Source organism: Aphelocoma coerulescens, chromosome 23, assembly GCF_041296385.1.
Source record: "Aphelocoma coerulescens isolate FSJ_1873_10779 chromosome 23, UR_Acoe_1.0, whole genome shotgun sequence".
Taxonomy (NCBI): Eukaryota; Metazoa; Chordata; class Aves; order Passeriformes; family Corvidae; genus Aphelocoma; species Aphelocoma coerulescens.
Window position 1 is genome coordinate 4,800,031 of NC_091036.1, and position 19,067 is coordinate 4,819,097.

General features: G+C 52.5%; 2 protein-coding genes across 2 annotated transcripts; both read right to left on the reverse strand.

Moving 5' to 3' along the window:
- Window positions 1–1,413: 1,413 nt before the first annotated feature.
- On the reverse strand, window positions 1,414–9,863 carry ADPRS (ADP-ribosylserine hydrolase). Its single transcript, XM_069036058.1, has 6 exons — window positions 9,627–9,863; window positions 6,460–6,556; window positions 5,505–5,712; window positions 5,231–5,415; window positions 5,039–5,139; window positions 1,414–4,545 (listed from the first exon to the last, which is right to left on the reverse strand). Exons 1-6 carry the CDS (start codon window positions 9,853–9,855, stop codon window positions 4,253–4,255), a joined length of 1,113 nt encoding a protein of 370 aa, XP_068892159.1. The 5' UTR covers window positions 9,856–9,863; the 3' UTR covers window positions 1,414–4,252.
- A 230-nt stretch (window positions 9,864–10,093) lies between these two features.
- Window positions 10,094–16,001, reverse strand: TEKT2 (tektin 2). Its single transcript, XM_069035848.1, has 10 exons — window positions 15,920–16,001; window positions 14,947–15,118; window positions 14,439–14,564; window positions 13,590–13,795; window positions 12,956–13,099; window positions 12,346–12,460; window positions 11,911–12,018; window positions 11,401–11,544; window positions 11,117–11,196; window positions 10,094–10,437 (listed from the first exon to the last, which is right to left on the reverse strand). The coding sequence occupies exons 2-10, from the start codon at window positions 15,100–15,102 to the stop codon at window positions 10,236–10,238; spliced, it is 1,281 nt and encodes a 426-aa protein (XP_068891949.1). The 5' UTR covers window positions 15,103–15,118; window positions 15,920–16,001; the 3' UTR covers window positions 10,094–10,235.
- Window positions 16,002–19,067: the final 3,066 nt, after the last annotated feature.

Below are 19,067 nucleotides of genomic sequence, written 5' to 3' on the forward strand. Positions count from 1 at the left end.
ACTTACAAGTGTAGTGCAATATGTACCTGTGACAGGGCACCAGCCCCGGGGCCACCCTGTGACTTAGGTTAAAGAAATCAACATTTGCCTGTTGTTACCACTTTGTCTCTCTAATGCTTGGAGCGTTACTGACCCGAGCATCAGCTGCAGGGCTCTGGGCCAGGCGTGACAGCACTGCCTACACAGATCCTGTGGCTCTGCAGGTTTTCTCACAGTAGAACAGTCACTGCCACTTCCAGGACAGGGATGCTGCTCATCCCAGGGCAGGAGCATGCTGCTGAAGTCAATCCATGTGCATATCCCACTGCATGTCCCTCTGCAAAGGCACATCCCTGAGAAACAGCAACAATTTGGTCACCAGCTCTGATCTTTGCAATTTCCTAAAGCCTGTTTGATGGCCAAAGAAATGTAGCGAGACTGGGACTGGGCTTGTTTTCCAGATGGACTCTACGAGATATTTAAACAACTTTTCCCATTTCTGTTTTGTTTGTTTGTTTTCTCCTCAAGTCTGTCCTGTGTTTCTGCCTCTTGCCATTCAGGCCTTCCTTTTAAAAACTCACCTATCCCTGAAATTAAGAGTTTGCTGTTGAAAGGTCAGTGCTCTGGGCACTGCCTGTTGGGGCTGTGTCCCCTCCCTGGGATCCTCTCCCTGGGAATTTCTCTTCTTAAGCAGAGATGAAACTCCTCAAGCTGAAAGGTGTCTGATCCCACTGGATGTTTTTAACTCCTGAGGGCAGGGTCAGGACTATTTGGGTTGTGATCCTAACAGGTTATTTCCCAGCAGGAACAGTCCCTAAAATTAGAAGTGGAAGCTCAGATGATTTTTCCAAGCCCAGGTTTGGTAGGGGAGGGTGCTGGGAAGGGAGGACCTGTCTCCTTTCCTGTGGAGGACAGAGGGATTTGAGCTGGTCCAGCCCCACCGCGCACATGACCCGCACAGGGCCAGGAGCTGCCACGCCTGGTGGGAGCTTCATCCTGCTCCTCAAAGTGACTTATTTATACTGTGCCTAATCTACAGCCCATCTCTTGCTCTGTTCTGTCTCACTCCAAACTTCTTGTTCGAGCTGGCAAAAAGCAACGACCAAACTCCTCACTGTAACCACCCCCAGATTAAGTTCGTGCTGTAGATACTGTTTTGCAATTCCACTTTCCCTTCACGTGCAGAGCGAACCCATAATCACCCCTCGCAGCTATTTAACCTCTTACATTTACACACTAATGGAAAGCAAAGATATTACACGCACATAGTTAGGCTAAAAAAACGATGCACAGGATGAGGGAGGCTGTTCACTCTCCAGAAGGATTTTTTTCTGGAATACTGAGTACATATTAGCCAGCAGAAAGGATTATTTTCTGTCGTGTGTGTGAGCGCGTGGGATTTTGGTTTCAATCACAAGAATAAAAAAGGTTGGGTTGGATGAGGTATGTCTATTTTTAATGCTGAAAACTGCATTACAATGTGCATTTTTATATACAAATTCTTACTATTTTTTTTAAATTTGCCTCTAGTATCTTCATTTCTAACCTAGTATATAGAGGTTTTTAGTTTTGTAAATACTTATTACATGCACTGTCCTAGTAAAAGTTGGTTTAAAATGCACTCTTTGTGACCCAAAACTGACCTGCTCTTCACAACTAAAACTGCAGTACTTGATTGTATTGACAAACATCAATAAAACTTATTGTATAGAGGTGGGCTCAGCTGTGCTTTGTCCTGGGACTTGCTGTCTCATGCAGTTCTCTTACCCTTTATTTTCACCTCAAATCTCCTCACTCCCAGCAGATTCCCTCACTAAATAATATCCTTATGCAAAAAGTTATTGCATGTTTCTTATGATTAAGGAAAAGACTCCTGTCTCTAGAAATTCTGATCCTTCCAGCCTGGTGATTATTAATTTGAGGAACTCAAGTTGAAGTCTTAGGTCCCTTTCCTTTCTGTGTGCTTTTTTTCCATTTTTTTATCCTATATCATACACCTTGTGCACAGCCAACCTCCATCCTGAGCTAGTCAGGAACACTCAGGACTGGTGAATCACCTGCAAAGCACCTTCACAAGTTCACAGTCCAAAGAGAAGAAAATGTATTTTCCCACCTGATCTCACCCAGCAGAGGCGAAACATTTCCTGGGACGCCTGGTTGACACACGGGCACCTTCAAAAGCTCATTCCAAGGAACAAGCTATCCTCCTGCTGCCATCCATGGGGCTCCCAGCAAATTCCCTGGTCTCTGCACCATCATCACACGCTGGATTCCAGCACCTGAACTCCTTCCACAGGCTGAGAAGGAAAAGGGGCCTTTCCAGAGGCTCTCCCTGCAATGCCCAGTGTCAACTCACCCTTGTACCAAGAACCACTCCTGGTCCTCTTGGCACTGAGGATGCACAACCTCATGACTTGAGTGATAACACAGGAGCAGTGGCTACTTAACAAAGATAACTTTCCAAGGAAACTGAAAGGTTTAGCACACATGTAAATTTTGGCCCAAAGAGCTCTAGTCTTTAAACAGGAGCTCTTTGCTTGTCAGGAGTTCCAAACATTTAACATTATAAAGCTGCTTTAAAAGAAAAGTATCTTCTCTTCAATAATTCCATGAATCTGGTTGCCCCTCTGGCAGAATAATGTGGAAAACCTGATATTTTACAGCTCAGATCTGCAGCACAATACAAAAATATACAACAGACCAAAATTCCACATGTTCCCAGGACAAGAATCCATTTATACAAGGAAAAAACCCATTAAAGCATCACACAAAAGACTGGCACTTGAAGGAAGCAGACTACAGGGAAAACTGGAAGGACCTGTGGCAGCCAGATTCCCACATGTGCATGCAACCTGACACAGCCACCACGTGCCGACGCCACCGGGGAGCACAACGGCCACTTCCCGGTGTCACAAGACATGGTGGAGAAATAACAAGAGTTACACTGTCACATTCAAGTTTATAAACATTTCCATATGATGACATTTTGTTTTCAATTATTAAAAAACTTCCAACCCTTTCTAGATGTGCCATTCCCAAGCTGTTTCTCCCTTTTTGACCAGCTCCACTAAGAAAAGGTTTCAAATGTAAAATTCTGGAATACAGCTGTGCTAGAATGTTCTTGGCCACCAGCAGCAGCTTCTTTTAAACATTGATGCCCCCAATTAACCCACCTTTCCCTTTAATTTTGGGGCAATTCTTACCAAGTACAAAGGCTTAGACTGTGGTAAGTTAACTCCTGCATCCTGCTCAAGTCACTTTTGTGACTGACTGCAGCAGAACCAGGAATTCTATCCCTGTACTACCTCCACTCCCAGATTTGCACTCTACAGGATCTGGACTCCAATGATCCTTGTGGGTCCCTGTCAACTCGGGGTATTCTGTGATTTAAACAGGAATCTCACTTGGTGCTCTGGGCATACACAGGACTTCAAAAATACAGGATGCATGGGTTAGGAACACAGGAGCAGCCAGAGTGGCTGCAGCAGTGTGAGAGCAGCTGTGCAAGGGGGCACAAAGTGCAGCAGGTGCCTGTTGGATCACAGGGCCAAGGACACAGGAGGAGCAGCAATTAGTGACACCCTCTCCCAGCAGGGACAACAAGCCAGCTGGGATCGTCTGCAGGCATCAAAGCTCTCTCACAGAGCCATCAGCAACGCAAAGAAATCCCTTCTCCCTTCTCTGGCACTTCTCATTCTGCCTTTAGGGCAACACACCTCCCAGGGAAGTCTGCGCTCCATGATCCTAACTCAGCACAGGTGACAACGTGGGCCACCAGGTCTCTCTGGTGACTCCTGTGACATCCCTTATCTGGCCAGCTGAGAGTGACCTGCTGCTGTACGAGGGGTGTGGAGACTCCCAAAACCACTGGACAAGCCATTGACCACCAAAACACAGCCCATGGACACAGGAGCAGAGGAAAACAGGGAGAAAGTCCACGGATTCAGACACCCGCCAGTAACTGCAATGACAAATGGCACAACGGTGGACAAAGCAGAAAATCTATGGAAAATGAGACGCTCCTGTACACTCAGGGGAGCTGCACCAACTGTCCAAGTGCAGCCACTTCCCAGATGATCCGTGACTGAAGGGGATGTCCCCTCTTTTCCAAGCTGGCTCATGCTCCCAGCTCCCAGCTGACAGCAGCAGGCACCCTTCCCAGGTGAGGCTCGCTGGCGTCGGCCGATGGTGCGGATCCACCACTGGGTCTGACCAGAGAAGCAGAGCTGACCATCCCTTCGCCTTCAGGAAAGCCCTGGAGCTGCCCCGGAGCTCAGAGCCGCTGGCAGTAGAGTTCATGGAGGCTCTTGGCCATTTTCTGGGTCTCCTGGAAAGCCTCACAGCTCTGCTCCCAGCTCGGGGGCACCTGCTCCTCCCCGTAATAGGCCCCGGCAATGGCCCCCGCCATGGTGGCGATGGTGTCCGTGTCCCCCCCCAGGGAGATGCAGTAGATGATGGTTCTTTGCAGGGCATTGTAGTGGTCAGGAATGTCGGGATCAGCGTCCATGCAGCGCAGGAAGGAGTAAATGGCAGTGGGGACGGAGCGCAGAGCGGCGATGCCATTGCCTGGAACACACCCTGTCATCACCCTCTGGCTTCCTTCCTTTTCCCTTCCTACTGTAACTGCCAGTGACTTTCCATAAGGATATCATGGATTTTACCAGGAAAAGGTGCAAGTTTGTGCCTCAGAAACCCCCCAGTTCCGCAGTACCACTCACATCCTGCAGAACAATTCCCAGTTACCCCAGTATAGTCTGGCATACCCATATACCCATCCCCATCCAACATGACGACCCAAGAGCACTTAAGAGATCTTGGAATATTAAGAAACATTATGAAGATAACATTTCCTTAATAAGACCTTTTTTTCCTGTCAATACAGAGAGGGAATCACTGGGCTGAGACTCAGAATTCCTGTCGGGTGAGCACAGGCAGCTTTTCCAGCACATTCTGTGCCTGACAGGCTGAAGAGGAATCTGAGGGAAGACACATCTACCAGGCTTGCTGAGTTAGTCCTGCTTCCAGCTTTCCTAATGCTTGTACTAAGAAAGGTACTCACCCAACTCAAACAATACATCTGCTTTGGGAATGCTGCTGAGCTCCAAAAATTCCTTGATTTTCTTTAGACGCCTGGAAAATGGTAAATCCTCAAATCCCAGCCTGCAAACAGAGAGTGCAGTGAAGAGGAGAGAATGTGAAGAGCCAGAACAAACCACCACAGCAGGGCTGGGGCTTCCCCCCAGCTACTCACGCTCGGGCGTCACTGAGAGACTTGTCATCCGCCTCCACGTGCTCCATGTGGCTGATGAGCTGCTCCAGGAAGGTTTCCCTGCTGAGCCCTTCCTGCAGTGCCAGGTGCACGGCCAGGGCCTGCAGGATGGCCCCGTTGTAGCCCAGGGAGTTGGAGTGGGTCAGCTCTGCGCTCAGCTTCGCAAACTGCCAAAGGAACCCCAATGTCAGCAAAGCTTCCTGGGACACTCCCCTGGCAGCAGGGACACCCAGAGGAGCCCAGAATGTTCTGTTACCTTCTTGACATCCTGGACATCGGAGTAGACGAGGGAGATGCCGGCCACCCTCATGGCCCCGCCGTTCCCGTAGGAGCCCTTCCCATTGAACTGGGCTCTCGCAGGCTCAAACACATCATTGCACTTGGGGCTCAGGAGCTTCTTGAAGACGTTGACCACGGCCATCCCATAACCCCTGTTGGGCTCCTTCTTGAACTCCTCCGCAAACCTGGTGTGGGCAGGGGGGAAAACACCCGGAGGGTTTGGTCTGTTACTGAGGGTTGTGATTGGATGAAGCCTCTTGCTACAGTGAATTAGTAACACACACGTAAATCTGTGACAGTCAGGGTTCAGTGATTCAGTTCTGCAGAGGAACAATTCCCAAAGAACAGTGTGAAAGCAGGATGTATAAACATCACCTTCCATAACCCACTTGTTTCCCTCTCAACTCTGCCTCAAAATAGAACCAAACTAGAAACATTTCCGTGGGTCACAACCACAAGGAAAGTCTTTTGTTCAAGTTCAATTGAAGAGTTTTCTAAACAAAGAAATGCTTTCCCTTAAGTGGAACCAAATGCTCCCAGGGCTGGGGATTCAACAAGGAAACAGATCATAAACAGAGTGAAGCTGAGCTCACTCCTATTCCCTCACTAAATTAAGGGCAGTACAAACATAAATAGCTACAAATAAACATGAAATGTTTCTGGAATCTCCAAGCATTCTCCTCCCCAAAGGTGAACACACACAGGGCTGACATACAGCAGCGCTGTCCTGTCAAGGCAGCTTCAGACTCCACACTGAAGCTGACGCTGGTGCACAGTCCAAGGCACGGCAAAGCAACAACAAACTAAAGGATTAACCACCTCTTTCCTAATTTTTTCCCCTCCACAAATTAGTAATGACTCTGCCTCAGCCCCCATCCCCTTCCGCAGACAGTCACAGTGATGGTTTCACCTTCAGGAAGCCTCATCCTCACCTCTTGGCCATGTCGACCTCGTCGAACTCCCGCTTGGCCAGCAGTGACTGCACCACTGACCTGCTCATGGCCGTGTCGTCCGTGTACGGCAGCGACTCTGCAATGGGAGGGCAGAGAGTGACGCCTCCAGCCAGGGACAAACTGTGCCTGCCCTTTGCCAGCACCACCCTCATCTCCAAGGTCTGATTGTCACAAGTTGCCTGGAACAGCTGTGGCTGCCCCATCCCTGGGAGTGTCCAAGGCCAGGTTGGATGAGACTTGGAGCAACCTGGGACAGCGGAAGGTGTCCCTGCCCATGGCAGGGGGTGGCACTGGATGGGATTTAAGGTCTTTTCTAACCCAAACCTGTCTGTAATTTAAGTTCCCTGGCACTCTGAGCTCGACACTGCCACGGTTGTCAGAGTAAGGGGACACAGCCAGGGAGCTGCATCCACAGCTATAATGACACAGAATGTACTTCAAGATTAGTAAGAATCAGGAGAAAATGTCTGACATCCAGAGGCATATACGGACAAGAGAGTCAGGCCAACACAGAATCACAGATTTCCAGGATGGTTTGGGTTGGAAGAGACCTTAAAGACCACCCTGTTCCACCCCCTGACATGGGCAGGGACACCTTCTACATCTTCCAGGTTGCTCCAAGCCCTGGCCAAGCTGGCCTGGAACACTTCAAGGGATTGGGCAGTCACAGCTTCTCTGGGCAGCCTGTGCCAGGGCCTCACCACCCTCACAGGGAAGGATTTCTTGCCAGTATCCCATCTAACCCTGCTCTCTGGCAGTGGGAAGCCATTCCCCCTTGTCCTGTCACTCCAGGCCCTTGTCAATAACCTCCATCTTTCCTGCAGACTCCCCTCAGGCACGGGAAGGCTGCAATCGCTTCCTAACAGTTAAATAACAACTCTGTGCTTCCCTCACTCTTCTCCTCCTCAAGTTTTGGTACCTCTGCTCCCTGCTGACACCCATTCCAAGCACACTCCACCTCAGCTTCCCTGGAGTAGGAGCAGCACGGGCCGAGCACAGCAAACCACGGGTCCCTCTGCATCAGCAGTGTCCCTAAGGAATCCTCAGGGGATCAGGAATGGCCAGGGGTGTTGAACCCCTACAGCACAGGGCACAGGACAGAGCAGGGCAGGGGACAACCAGGGCAGTCACAGCGGAGATGCCCCACAACCAGGGGAGGGGTAAGGACTGAGGGCACCCACGTTTTGGGGCGGGGGGGGGGGGGCAGTGAGGTTGGGGATTCTGCAGATTGGGCACACCCCAAAACCCAGTCCTGGAGGTGCTGAGGAGGGAGGGACACACACAAACCCCAAAACGCAGTCCTGGGCGTGCTGAGGAGGGAGGGACACACACAAACCCCAAAACGCAGTCCTGCAGCTGCTGAGGGAGGAGGGGACACACACAAACCCCAAAACCCAGTCCTGGGGGTGCTGAGGAGGGAGGGACACACACAAACCCCAAAACCCAGTCCTGGGGGTGCTGAGGAGGGAGGGACACACACAAACCCCAAAACCCAGTCCTGGAGGTGCTGAGGGAGGAGGGAACACACACAAACCCCAAAACCCAGTCCTGGGGGTGCTGAGGAGGGAGGGACACACACAAACCCCAAAACCCAGTCCTGGGGGTGCTGAGGAGGGAGGGACACACACAAACCCCAAAACCCAGTCCTGCAGCTGCTGAGGGAGGAGGAGACACACACAAACCCCAAAACCCAGTCCTGGAGGTGCTGAGGAGGGAGGGACACACACAAACCCCAAAACCCAGTCCTGCAGCTGCTGAGGGAGGAGGGGACACACACAAACCCCAAAGCCCAGTCCTGGAGATGCTGAGGAGGGAGGGACACACACAAACCCCAAAACCCAGTCCTGCAGGTGCTGAGGGAGGAGGGAACACACACAAACCCCAAAACCCAGTCCTGGAGGTGCTGAGGAGGGAGGGACACACACAAACCCCAAAACCCAGTCCTGGAGGTGCTGAGGGAGGAGGGAACACACACAAACCCCAAAACCCAGTCCTGGAGATGCTGAGGAGGGAGGGACACACACAAACCCCAAAACCCAGTCCTGGAGGTGCTGAGGAGGGAGGGACACACACAAACCCCAAAACCCAGTCCTGGAGGTGCTGGGGAGGGAGGGACACACACAAACCCCAAAACCCAGTCCTGCAGGTGCTGAGGGAGGAGGGGACACACACAAACCCCAAAACCCAGTCCTGGAGGTGCTGAGGAGGGAGGGACACACACAAACCCCAAAGCCCAGTCCTGGAGGTGCTGAGGAGGGAGGGACACACACAAACCCCAAAACCCAGTCCTGCAGCTGCTGAGGGAGGAGGAGACACACACAAACCCCAAAACCCAGTCCTGGAGGTGCTGAGGAGGGAGGGACACACACAAACCCCAAAACCCAGTCCTGCAGCTGCTGAGGGAGGAGGGGACACACACAAACCCCAAAGCCCAGTCCTGGAGATGCTGAGGAGGGAGGGACACACACAAACCCCAAAACCCAGTCCTGCAGGTGCTGAGGGAGGAGGGAACACACACAAACCCCAAAACCCAGTCCTGGAGGTGCTGAGGAGGGAGGGACACACACAAACCCCAAAACCCAGTCCTGGAGGTGCTGAGGGAGGAGGGAACACACACAAACCCCAAAACCCAGTCCTGGAGATGCTGAGGAGGGAGGGACACACACAAACCCCAAAACCCAGTCCTGGAGGTGCTGAGGAGGGAGGGACACACACAAACCCCAAAACCCAGTCCTGGAGGTGCTGGGGAGGGAGGGACACACACAAACCCCAAAACCCAGTCCTGCAGGTGCTGAGGGAGGAGGGGACACACACAAACCCCAAAACCCAGTCCTGGAGGTGCTGAGGAGGGAGGGACACACACAAACCCCAAAGCCCAGTCCTGGAGGTGCTGAGGAGGGAGGGACACACACAAACCCCAAAACCCAGTCCTGCAGCTGCTGAGGGAGGAGGGGACACACACAAACCCCGAAGCCTAGTCCTGGAGGTGCTGAGGGAGGAGGGGACACACGCACCCCAAAGGTCAGCCCTGGGGATGCTGGGGTCTAACCCGAATCTCTGGGGTGCCGAATGCCGTGCACAGCGGGGCGTGTGAAGGGGGAACCGGGGCATGTCCCCCGCCCCCCTCCCCGCTCTCCCCCACGCACCTCCACGTGCGCTCCCCGCCGCCTCCCCTCCCTCCTCAGGCGGCGCAGGTTCCAGCCCTTTGAGGAAACTCAGCAGCTCCGGCAGCTTCACGACGCTCCTGCCTTCGAAAACAGCTCCCAGACAATCCCCCAACAACGCCCCGGCCAAGCAGCCCCGGAACCGAGTGAGGCCGGGCCGGGGACGAGCCGGCACCCGCCCGGAGCCTGAGGCCGGACCCGCCGCCGCCATCTTGCCGCGCGCGGCGCCTTCTTCCTCCGGGCCGCCAGGGGGCAGTGTGCGCGGCAGCGCCTCAGGCGCTGCCGCGCACACTGCCCCCTGGCGGCCCGGAGGACCGAGGTGCCTACAGCACACCCGCCTGTTCCCTTAATCCCTCCTGGAATCCAGATGGATTTAATCACCGCGGATGACAACTGGGGACAGGCCCTTTATTGTTTATAAATCTCCTCGGAGCGCGGGAGGCTATAAACATCATCCAAGGGCCAGACGGTTATAAAACAAACTAGGAGGAGGATTCCATTCTCCCCAAACACGACGCAGATGTCGTTTTTCCTCGCTACGGAACTGAATCACCGGGAGTTTTCCCCCACGCTTGCAGAATTCCCGGCGCGCTAAGCCAGCTCCAGCTGACTGTTCCTTGGCAGGTTCCTGGTGCGGTTGACAGCGTCAACTTCTGGCTCAAACTTTTCCACAGGGATCACGAGTTTTCTCCGGGTGTCCATGCACTTGTTGTCCAGCTGCAGAGAATTGGTTTTGTAGCCAATATCGGTCTGAATGCGGTGAAGTTGTCGGTAAAGAGCATCCAAGGCATCCCTGGGAATGAGCAGAAGGGACAGGAGCTGGGATCAAATGCTGCATTGCTTCCCAGGAACAAGCTCCCCAGGGAACGGTCGCAGCCCCAAGCCTGCCAGAGCTCAAGGAACATTTGGAAAACGCTCTCAAGCACAGGGTGGGATTGTTGGGGTGTCCTGTGCAGGGCCAAGAGTTGGTGTCAGTGATTCTTGTGCGTCTCTCCCAACTCAGGATATTCCATGATTCTAAACTGGCCAGGAAACACCCAACTTCCCACTTTCTGGCAGCATTTGGCCCTGTACAAAGAGCAAACTCATCAGATACTCATTGTTTGGGGCAGTGAATAGCGAGCCCACACACTGCTCTGGGAGGGCAGCAGAGATGTGCACCCGGGGAGCTGCCAGGCCACAGCAGCATTTCTGTTCCTTCCTTGTCACTCTCTTTTTTGTCCCTTTTGGAACAGTCAGAGCCTGGATGAAGTCAGAGTTAAGCAGGGGCCGTGGGAGCCCCATTCCCCTCTCAGCACAGACCCCTTGTGCCTGCACCCCGCACCCACCAAGCCCAAACAGTGCTGCCCCTTGTGAGCCCAAGAACCACGAGCACCAAAAGGCAGGTGCTGGAGGTGTGCCCAGAGCACCCAGAGCCACATCCCCTCAGGGCAGCGCTGGGCACTGCTGTGCCTGGAGGGCAGGACACTCACTGCGACTCTGTCCGCTTCTGCTGGAGCGCACGGATCGTCCCCTCCAGCTGCTGGACCTCGTCTGTCAGTCCATACTGAGCCTGCAGGGAGGAGGCGACAGCACTTGACAGGGCTTTGACAAAGGCCACAGTTCCATCGTTTCCCTCTCCCCCAGCTGTGACATTATTTCCTTGCTTTGATATGTCGCTGTAGGATCCATTGCTCAGCTGCTCCAAAACTCATCCATGTTTTTCAGAGCCCCCTTCCCGGTCAGTTCCCTGCAGGGACTGTGCCAGGTGAGGTACCTGATCCCGGCAGAGCTCAACGTGGGGCCGGTACGTGCGGGTCTCCAGGCGGGTGTGAGCCACTTTCAGATCCAGTGTTCTCTTCCGGAGATCTTCCTCCAACTGTCGGATCTCCTCCTCCATTTCAGCAATTTCTTCCAAGGTCTAAGGACAGATGTGTCATAAACGACAGCCAGAGATGCAGACTGGGAAACAGCCCCCATGTCTCCGGGAATTTTGCTGTGCTGGGGATAGATTTTACTCAAGGGCTTCTGAAGACTGAATCCTCTGCTTCCACAGAGACCAGGATGGTGCTGCTGAGACAAGGGGTGAAATAAAAAGGCCCAAACCTGGCAGTGCTGCCAAGCAGCGCCAGAGAAACACTGGGATACTGTTGGGATCATGTGAGCCACTGAACAGCAACCATGTGGAAACTTTGCTCAGGCTGAGTTGCTTTCCATGTAACCAACAGCCTTTGGGATTCCATTCCCAGCCAAGGTTGTAGTCGATGACCAAAGAAACAACACTTACATTCTGCTCCTGCCATCTCAGCTCACTAAGGGCCCCTTCCATGTCTCTAATCCTCTTCCTCAGCGCAAACTCTGTAGCTATACGCTGAGCATCCAGCTCATTGTTTGTCTGAGGAGAGAACAGCTCCAGTCACACATGGCTACAAGGTGTCTGTGTCCTGGAAGGTGGGGACAAGCCCAGGAGCAAAACCAGCCAGGTTTGGCTGCTTCCACATGTGTGCAGGTCACACTCTCCCCGTAGCCAAAAGGCAGGGATCGATGGACAGGGACGTGTCCTCCAGCCTGCTGAGACTGCTGCAAGCTCTGCAGCATAACCAAGCTCCTGCTTAAACCAGGAGGGCAGCTGCCCCCACACAGACCCAGAGACGTGCCTGCCACACTCCCACACCAGATCCAGAATGGCACCACAGATTCCCGGCCAAGGGAGCAGTTTTACCTGGGCAATGCTAAGTGTGATTGCTCCTCGGAGATCAACTGAGGCTCTCATTTCTGCCTCAGCACGGTCCTTGTTGCACTGGCTGTTCAGTTCCCACTCACGAAGTGCAGTTGTTCTGTGAACAAATCAGTTATGAAAATGAATTGAGTGTTTGCAAGACATTTTAAAGGAACCACCTGCTGCAGGCCAGGATGGCAACACAAAACGATTCTGGAAAGCTGAAGGTCACATCTTGCCTGATCTCCTCAGAGACTGAACCCCACTGGGTCCAACACCTGCTCCACCCAGGGACACATCCAAACCATGGAAGGGAATGCCAGGCAAGTGAAAATGTGCAGCAGGTCCCCCTGAGCTGTGCCAGAGGTGACACCACACTGCTGAGTGTCACCTACAGCCAGGTGAGAGGGAGGCAGGGCACCTGGACCCCGCTGCATTTGGAGTGACAATTTAGCTATCACCCAAAAGTCTGTGGCTTCCCCATGCCACAGCCAACTTCTGTTCTGAGCTGTCTCCAAAACCATACCCATCAAGCCTGGGCAGAGCATAGAAGGAAAAAGCATCCCAGGGCTCGGTGCAGTTTTGGCCACACAAGGACAGATTCTTTCCTTACCCGTCTGGGATCCGTGTTGGCTTGACTTTGAAGGAGATGTTGCCAGAGGTGACATTGAAGGACATGCACTGCCGATCAAGTTCCAGTGTTTCCACCTTGTGCCAGTGGTCACAGTTCAGCTGCTGACGAGCTTCCTTTAAGAGGCTGCGGAGAGACAGGCTGGAGTCAGTAGGGAGCAGGCCCAGGGCAGGGGCAGCTCACAATTCCCAAAGCCTTCATCACCATGTCAGTCGTCTTTGTGAAATGAATGATGAGCTCCCACCCTCCCTGGGAACTGGGCCCGACCTGCCCAGCACTGCCTGCCTGGCTGCCCCGGGCTCTGCGCTGGTGTCGCCCTGGAGAACGGAGCTGCGACAGATTCCCACAGGGTATCAGGGCCTGGGAGCTTTAGCACCTCGCAGCCACTGATTCCTAAACCAAGGCAGGTGGCACAAGAGATCTGGGACAAGATTTCCAAAGGGTGCTTGTGAAGCCTGCCTTGACACACCCTTCCCTGCCAAACCCCAGACCATGAAAATCATCCTGTGTGGTTCCCTGCCTGCCTGCCCATCTCAGCATGGCATTAGAGGCACGTTAAATATCTGGGGCCAAGCAAGGAGAGCAGAGTCACTGGCCAAAAGCTGTCACTCCTCACCAGAGCTGTTTGAAGGCTTTGTCCACTCGCTGCTGCAGCTCCTTCTTGGTTTTCTCAATCACCTTCACCTCTCTGAGTAGCTCCTCTTCCACAGGATCCCTCACCACATCGATGTCACGACGGCTCTCACGGAACGTCAGGCACTCAATGGCAACATCCAAACACAAGTTCTTTGCCTGGAGGGCATTTTCTGCTGCCTCCTTCATCTGGAAGAAGCAATCAACCAGTGTGGAGGGGATCTTTTAGGGATGGGAGAGAGAAAGGAAGGGGAACCCACCCATACCATCATTAAGAGGGACTCACACTGTCTTTGCAGTTCTGAAACCTTTTATTAAGTCTGGAATAAAAATTGCCAGAGCCAAACACCTTAGTCCTCTACACGTGCCATTTGCATTGGGAATCACACCTTGCTGGGCATTAACAACTCCAGAAGTAGCAGCAGCCTCAGGGTTTAGAACTCACAGTATCAGACATCTCCTACTGCTACTCTGTATTTAAACCCAAACATTTTTGAAGGATGGTGTTAACAGATTTCTTATTATCCTTCAGAGCTTTATAAAAAGTCCAAACAACAAAATCCACCCAGAAATCCAAACAGGAGCATGCAATACACAGCTGCGTGACATAGCTTGGCTCAGCCAAGAACACAGTGGTTTGTTTTCCAGAAGTCATTCCATCAAGTATGGATCTCAGTATAAAATATACATATAATATATAAAAATATATCTAGTGAGAAGCCCCCCTTGAACTCCAGATGGGCTTGCCCATTGCACAAGACAAGCCTCAATTATTTCACATCCCATGTTGAGAGTGCAAGTTCATTTCCAGCCATCTGCCTTCCCAACATACTTTGGTTAAGGCATCAATTTCCAAATCTGTGTCTGTGAGGCATCTGGCCAGGGCCTCTCTCCATCTGTCCACGCTGGTGATACGATCGTTGAGGCAGGTTCGGGTGTTGTGCTCATCCCATCTTGCCTGGAATTAGAGAGAAATGCCATTTCTCTTTTTAAAATTGTAGTTGTGGATCTTGCTGAAGCCCTTCCCTGTTTTCAGGACTGACTGAGCCTCTCATAGGAACACAACACGTTGCTATTTGGTCTCACAGTCATTTACACAGAGAGCACAGAAAACAACACGAGTGGCAATGAATGTGAGAAACACACAGGGGGATTTCGTGACAGTACAGATACATCATTGCAGGTGGTTTTACAGGGCGTAAATGTCCATATTTAGCATGTTCTGTACAGGTAAAGCCCTTTATTCCCTCATCCATACACCCAAATCTAGGCACTCTCCCTAGCTCCTCAGCCCACTATCCTGACAAACCTGGCAGCAGCCCCCCTGCCAGAGGGCCCACCTGGTTGCCAGTTTCGTTGCGGAGAGCTCGTCCTTCCTGCCGGATATGATGGGAATTATAACGCTGCTGTTCAGCGTCGGCCGAGATGAGGAGGGAGTTGTTCTGCCAGTCCGGCATGGTGAAGCGCTGGCCCGGCTTTACACTCAGCGAGGCCATCTTGCCGAACAGGTGACTGTAAAGGAGCGGAAGATTTATGGGTTTATTCATGGAAATACACCCGGAATGGAGCTGCAGCCAAAAACTACTGAGCTCTCCAAGAGAAGAGCAGCACCAAGCTGCAACTTGGCACCTGGCCTAATGCAGACACATGTCTTTAAAATGGGGAAGCACAAGGGTAGGTGATGGGAGCCATCCTCTGCCCCGGGCCAGGGGGAAAACCCTGTGCACCTGTCCCACCTGTCCCTCCCTAGGAATGGAGCTGTTTGCAGGGACAAGGAGCTGCTCACAGCACCAGCTCCCGTATGGTATTTACTGAGCTTGGACAAAACAGCTGAGGACGTGACTGATTCTGTTGTGCTACCGCTGAAGGCTCAGCCCAGGGCTGTGATCCCAGGAGACTCCAAGGCTTTGCAGGAACAGCAGTTTTTAGGCTCCTGTTTTAACCAGCACATCCCGCACAACGGGCAGAAACTGCAGACCCCACTCCAGAAGGTCCGAGGAGCTCCCGAGGGGGCCGCAGCTTCCCAAACCCACGGTCAGGGGCAGTCCTGGGACGGACCCCCTTGGCAGTGGGATATGCCGCGGCTGCCCCAGCTCCCGCGGGCACAGGGCGCTGAGCCGGGGCTCCTCGAGCACAGCCACCGACACCAAGGGCTGACGGCATGTGCAGCCCAGGAATTCCTGAAGGAAAAGAAACCCGGAGGGAGGGCACAGAGGGCCGCGGGGCACAGGGGCCCGACCACAGGTGGAAGGGAAAGAGGGAAAGGGGAGAAAGAGGGAAAGGGCTCAGCCGCTAGCTCGGAAGGGACCTCACCCCGGCTGGTGTGAGGGCACTCAGCTCCTCCGGACCGACCGTGCTCCCGTCCCGCCCCAGGGCCGGGCCAGGCCGGGGCCGCTCTCTCCCCTCACCGTTCCCAGCCGATTTCCCCCCCTCTCCCCTCACCTTTTCCTGTCGATTCCTCCGCCGCCCCTCCCCTTCCCCTCACCGTTCCCGGCCGACCTCGGCTCTCCCTTCACCCTTCAGTGCCGATCGCCGCTGTCTCTGGTCACCGTTCCCGGCCGGTTTCCCCCCTCTCCCCTCAGCGTTCCCGGCCGATTCCCCCTCTGCCCTCACCGTTCCCGGCCGGTTTCCCCCGCTGTCCCCTCACCGTTCCCGGCCGGTTCCCCCTCTCCCCTCACCGTTCCCGGCCGGTTTCCCCCGCTGTCCCCTCACGGTTCCCCCCTCTCCCCTCACCGTTCCCGGCCGATTTCCCCCCCTGTCCCCTCGCGGTTCCCCCCTCTCCCCTCACCGTTCCCGGCCGATTTCCCCCCCGTCCCCTCACGGTTCCCCCCTCTCCCCTCACCGTTCCCGGCCGGTTTCCCCCGCTGTCCCCTCACGGTTCCCCCCTCTCCCCTCACCGTTCCCGGCCGGTTTCCCCCGCTGTCCCCTCACCGTTCCCCCCTCTCCCCTCACCGTTCCCGGCCGGTTTCCCCCGCTGTCCCCTCACGGTTCCCCCCTCTCCTCTCACCGTTCCCCGCTCTCGCGCGGGGCCGTTGCCGGGCGGCCCCGGCGGGTGCGGCGGCGGCGGCTCTTGGGCGGGTATCGGTGACAGGGACACCGCAAACAGCACCAAAGCAGCGCCCATATCAGGGACAAATAATATTGTTTAAACAAAATCCCACAAAATGACCCAGAAAGCAGGAGGGAGCTGGGGGTGCCCAGTTCCAGAGCCCTTTCCCATTTCCACAGCAGCCATCCTGCCCCAGGACGGCTGTGGGCACTGCAGCAAGCTCTTGCCTTCTTTTTTTTTTTTTTTTTTTTTAACTATTTAAACGGCATTAAAATAAAATTTTAAAAAAGACCGAAAGTAAATGGTTTTCTCTCCTTGGCTGTGCCTGGTGCCTCCCTTCACATCCCCGCACCCAGACCAACACCTCCATCTGCTCCTTGTTTTGGGAATAAATCCAAATGATGCAAGTATAAATAAAGTATCACACATGTGCATTTCAAAAAAAATTTATTTTTCAAATGAATACAGTTCGTTTACAATACACTCAAGTTGATGGTATCTATAGCCAGCAGAGATCGATGACTGCTGTGTCCTATACACAGTCGTACAGAGGTTACAGATGCCTACGAGAGGGAAGGAACAGTGAAAGAAGTCGACATTTTACTGTGCTGGAAGGAAAGCAACTCTTGCAACAGGTAGAAAATTTTGGCAAGAACAATTTGTCCGGAAAGGGAGAAGGGGCAGAGGACACGGCTTCTGCTTAGCAAGTACATCTCAAACACCGACACGTTCCCTCCCACCCCGCACGGCTGCAGCCCACGGTACAAAGAGGCACACATGGTCAAGATGGTTAAGTAAAAATAAAGGCTTTTACCAGTTTGTTTGCCATCCATCTACAATCTATTTGTGCAATGTCTCAAGTCACAGCTCTACTTTATTCTTGAAACATTTCCCTTTTGCTTCGAAAGCCCCCATGGTGGGAACACATTCACGCTCCTGCCGAAGCAATGGGAGACCAAAACAGGGGAGCAGTTGCCAGCATATGAGAAAGAGCAGACACATGGGAGGGGATCAATCCACTGGACTGGTTTATAAGAATTTTATTCAGAAAACGAATCCCAAACAGCTTTTTTTTTTTTAAAACAACTTAAATACGCAAAATTTCTCTGCGTGACATTGCTTGCAGCAGTCTCCAAAATTAACACAGCTCACTGGCCAGTGATGTTTATGGCACACACAATGCCACCTGAGCCACCTTCTTCCAAAAATCCTTTAATATTGGCTCATAACCAAACGCTACCAGTTAATGTGAAAGCTCTGAAGTAACACCTGCTGACAGACAATGTCCTCGTCCACAATCACACACCTCCAGCCAGGTGAACAGCCGTTTTTCCCTACACCAAGTGCCATTTATCCACCATGAGGCTACCTGGAGAGCTGAACTGCTTATACCAAGGGAGGAGACAAGAACAACAGGCAGAAAGGTCTGTACCCTATGAGCCCAAAGTGTCATCACTCCCCTTGAACCCTGATCTCTACACCAGTGTCTGTAAAAACAACATTTCCAACCCAAAACTTGCTCTGCCAGCCCCACTGCTGTGCTGCAGCTTGATTTTCACACCTGCCTGCAAACAGACACCAAACACAACGAGCTAGAAGCAGGTTTTTCTACAGGAAAAACAACATGTAGTTGTCTCAAGGTGAGATTCAACACTGAAAACTGCAAAAATGAGAAGATTTCACTGAAAAACAGAAATCAAGTTCAAAAAAAAGTAAATACTACAGCCACAGGAGAGAAGTGATGCACAAAAGCGAGTACCCAGAAGAAGCCATTCTGCACTGCAAAGTTGCCAGAAGCCAAACTCCATCTCTGGCATTCTTCCTCCCACCAAGTTTTGTTGGTGTTCAATTATCCTCACTACTTCAGGAGCAATACTCAAGTTTTCACTCTGCTGGCACACCATCAGGTTCCAAAACATCCAAAAATTCTTTAAGTTCGGCATTGCTCCAGGGGGCATCACTTCGCTATTACATCTGAGTGGACACTACCTACCAAGACATGTATTTTCTATCAAAGAAACTGGTTTTGAAGATATTTAAGAGATTTGCAAGTGTAAGCAAAATGAAAGTTTACTAGTAACTATTTTAAAAGCTAACTTTTGCACACCTGTACTGAAAGAGGTTGTGGATCTATGATTTATGGGCAAGCATGGCCCTAAAACTCAACATACAGCCATATTTTTGTGTTGCTAGATAGTGTTACAGCATTAATTACCCAACTGCCAAATGTGTTTGAAAGACCTGTGTAATTCTCAGCAATGAAAAAAAACCCTTTCATTTAAACAAACTTGCCCTCTGAGCATCTGTTTTACAACAAATGGATTAGTTTAAAGAAAGCAAGATGGCAAACATGGGACTGACCCCAAGAGCTGCAATGGGATGGGAGGGAAGAGCTCCAGCTCCCAGCAGGGA

Coding starts and splice junctions, on each gene's coding strand:
- ADPRS (XM_069036058.1), bottom strand. CDS start 9,855: ATGGCGGCGGCGGGTCCGGCCTCAGGCTCCGGGCGGGTGCCGGCTCGT. Junction 5,713..6,459: donor GAGGTCGACATGGCCAAGAG/GTGAGGATGAGG, acceptor TGCCCACACCAG/GTTTGCGGAGGAGTTCAAGA. Junction 5,416..5,504: donor ATGTCCAGGATGTCAAGAAG/GTAACAGAACAT, acceptor TTCCTTTGGCAG/TTTGCGAAGCTGAGCGCAGA.
- TEKT2 (XM_069035848.1), bottom strand. CDS start 15,102: ATGGCCTCGCTGAGTGTAAAGCCGGGCCAGCGCTTCACCATGCCGGAC. Junction 11,197..11,400: donor TTGAGCTCTGCCGGGATCAG/GTACCTCACCTG, acceptor TCCTCCCTGCAG/GCTCAGTATGGACTGACAGA. Junction 10,438..11,116: donor CAGAAGCGGACAGAGTCGCA/GTGAGTGTCCTG, acceptor GCTCATTCCCAG/GGATGCCTTGGATGCTCTTT.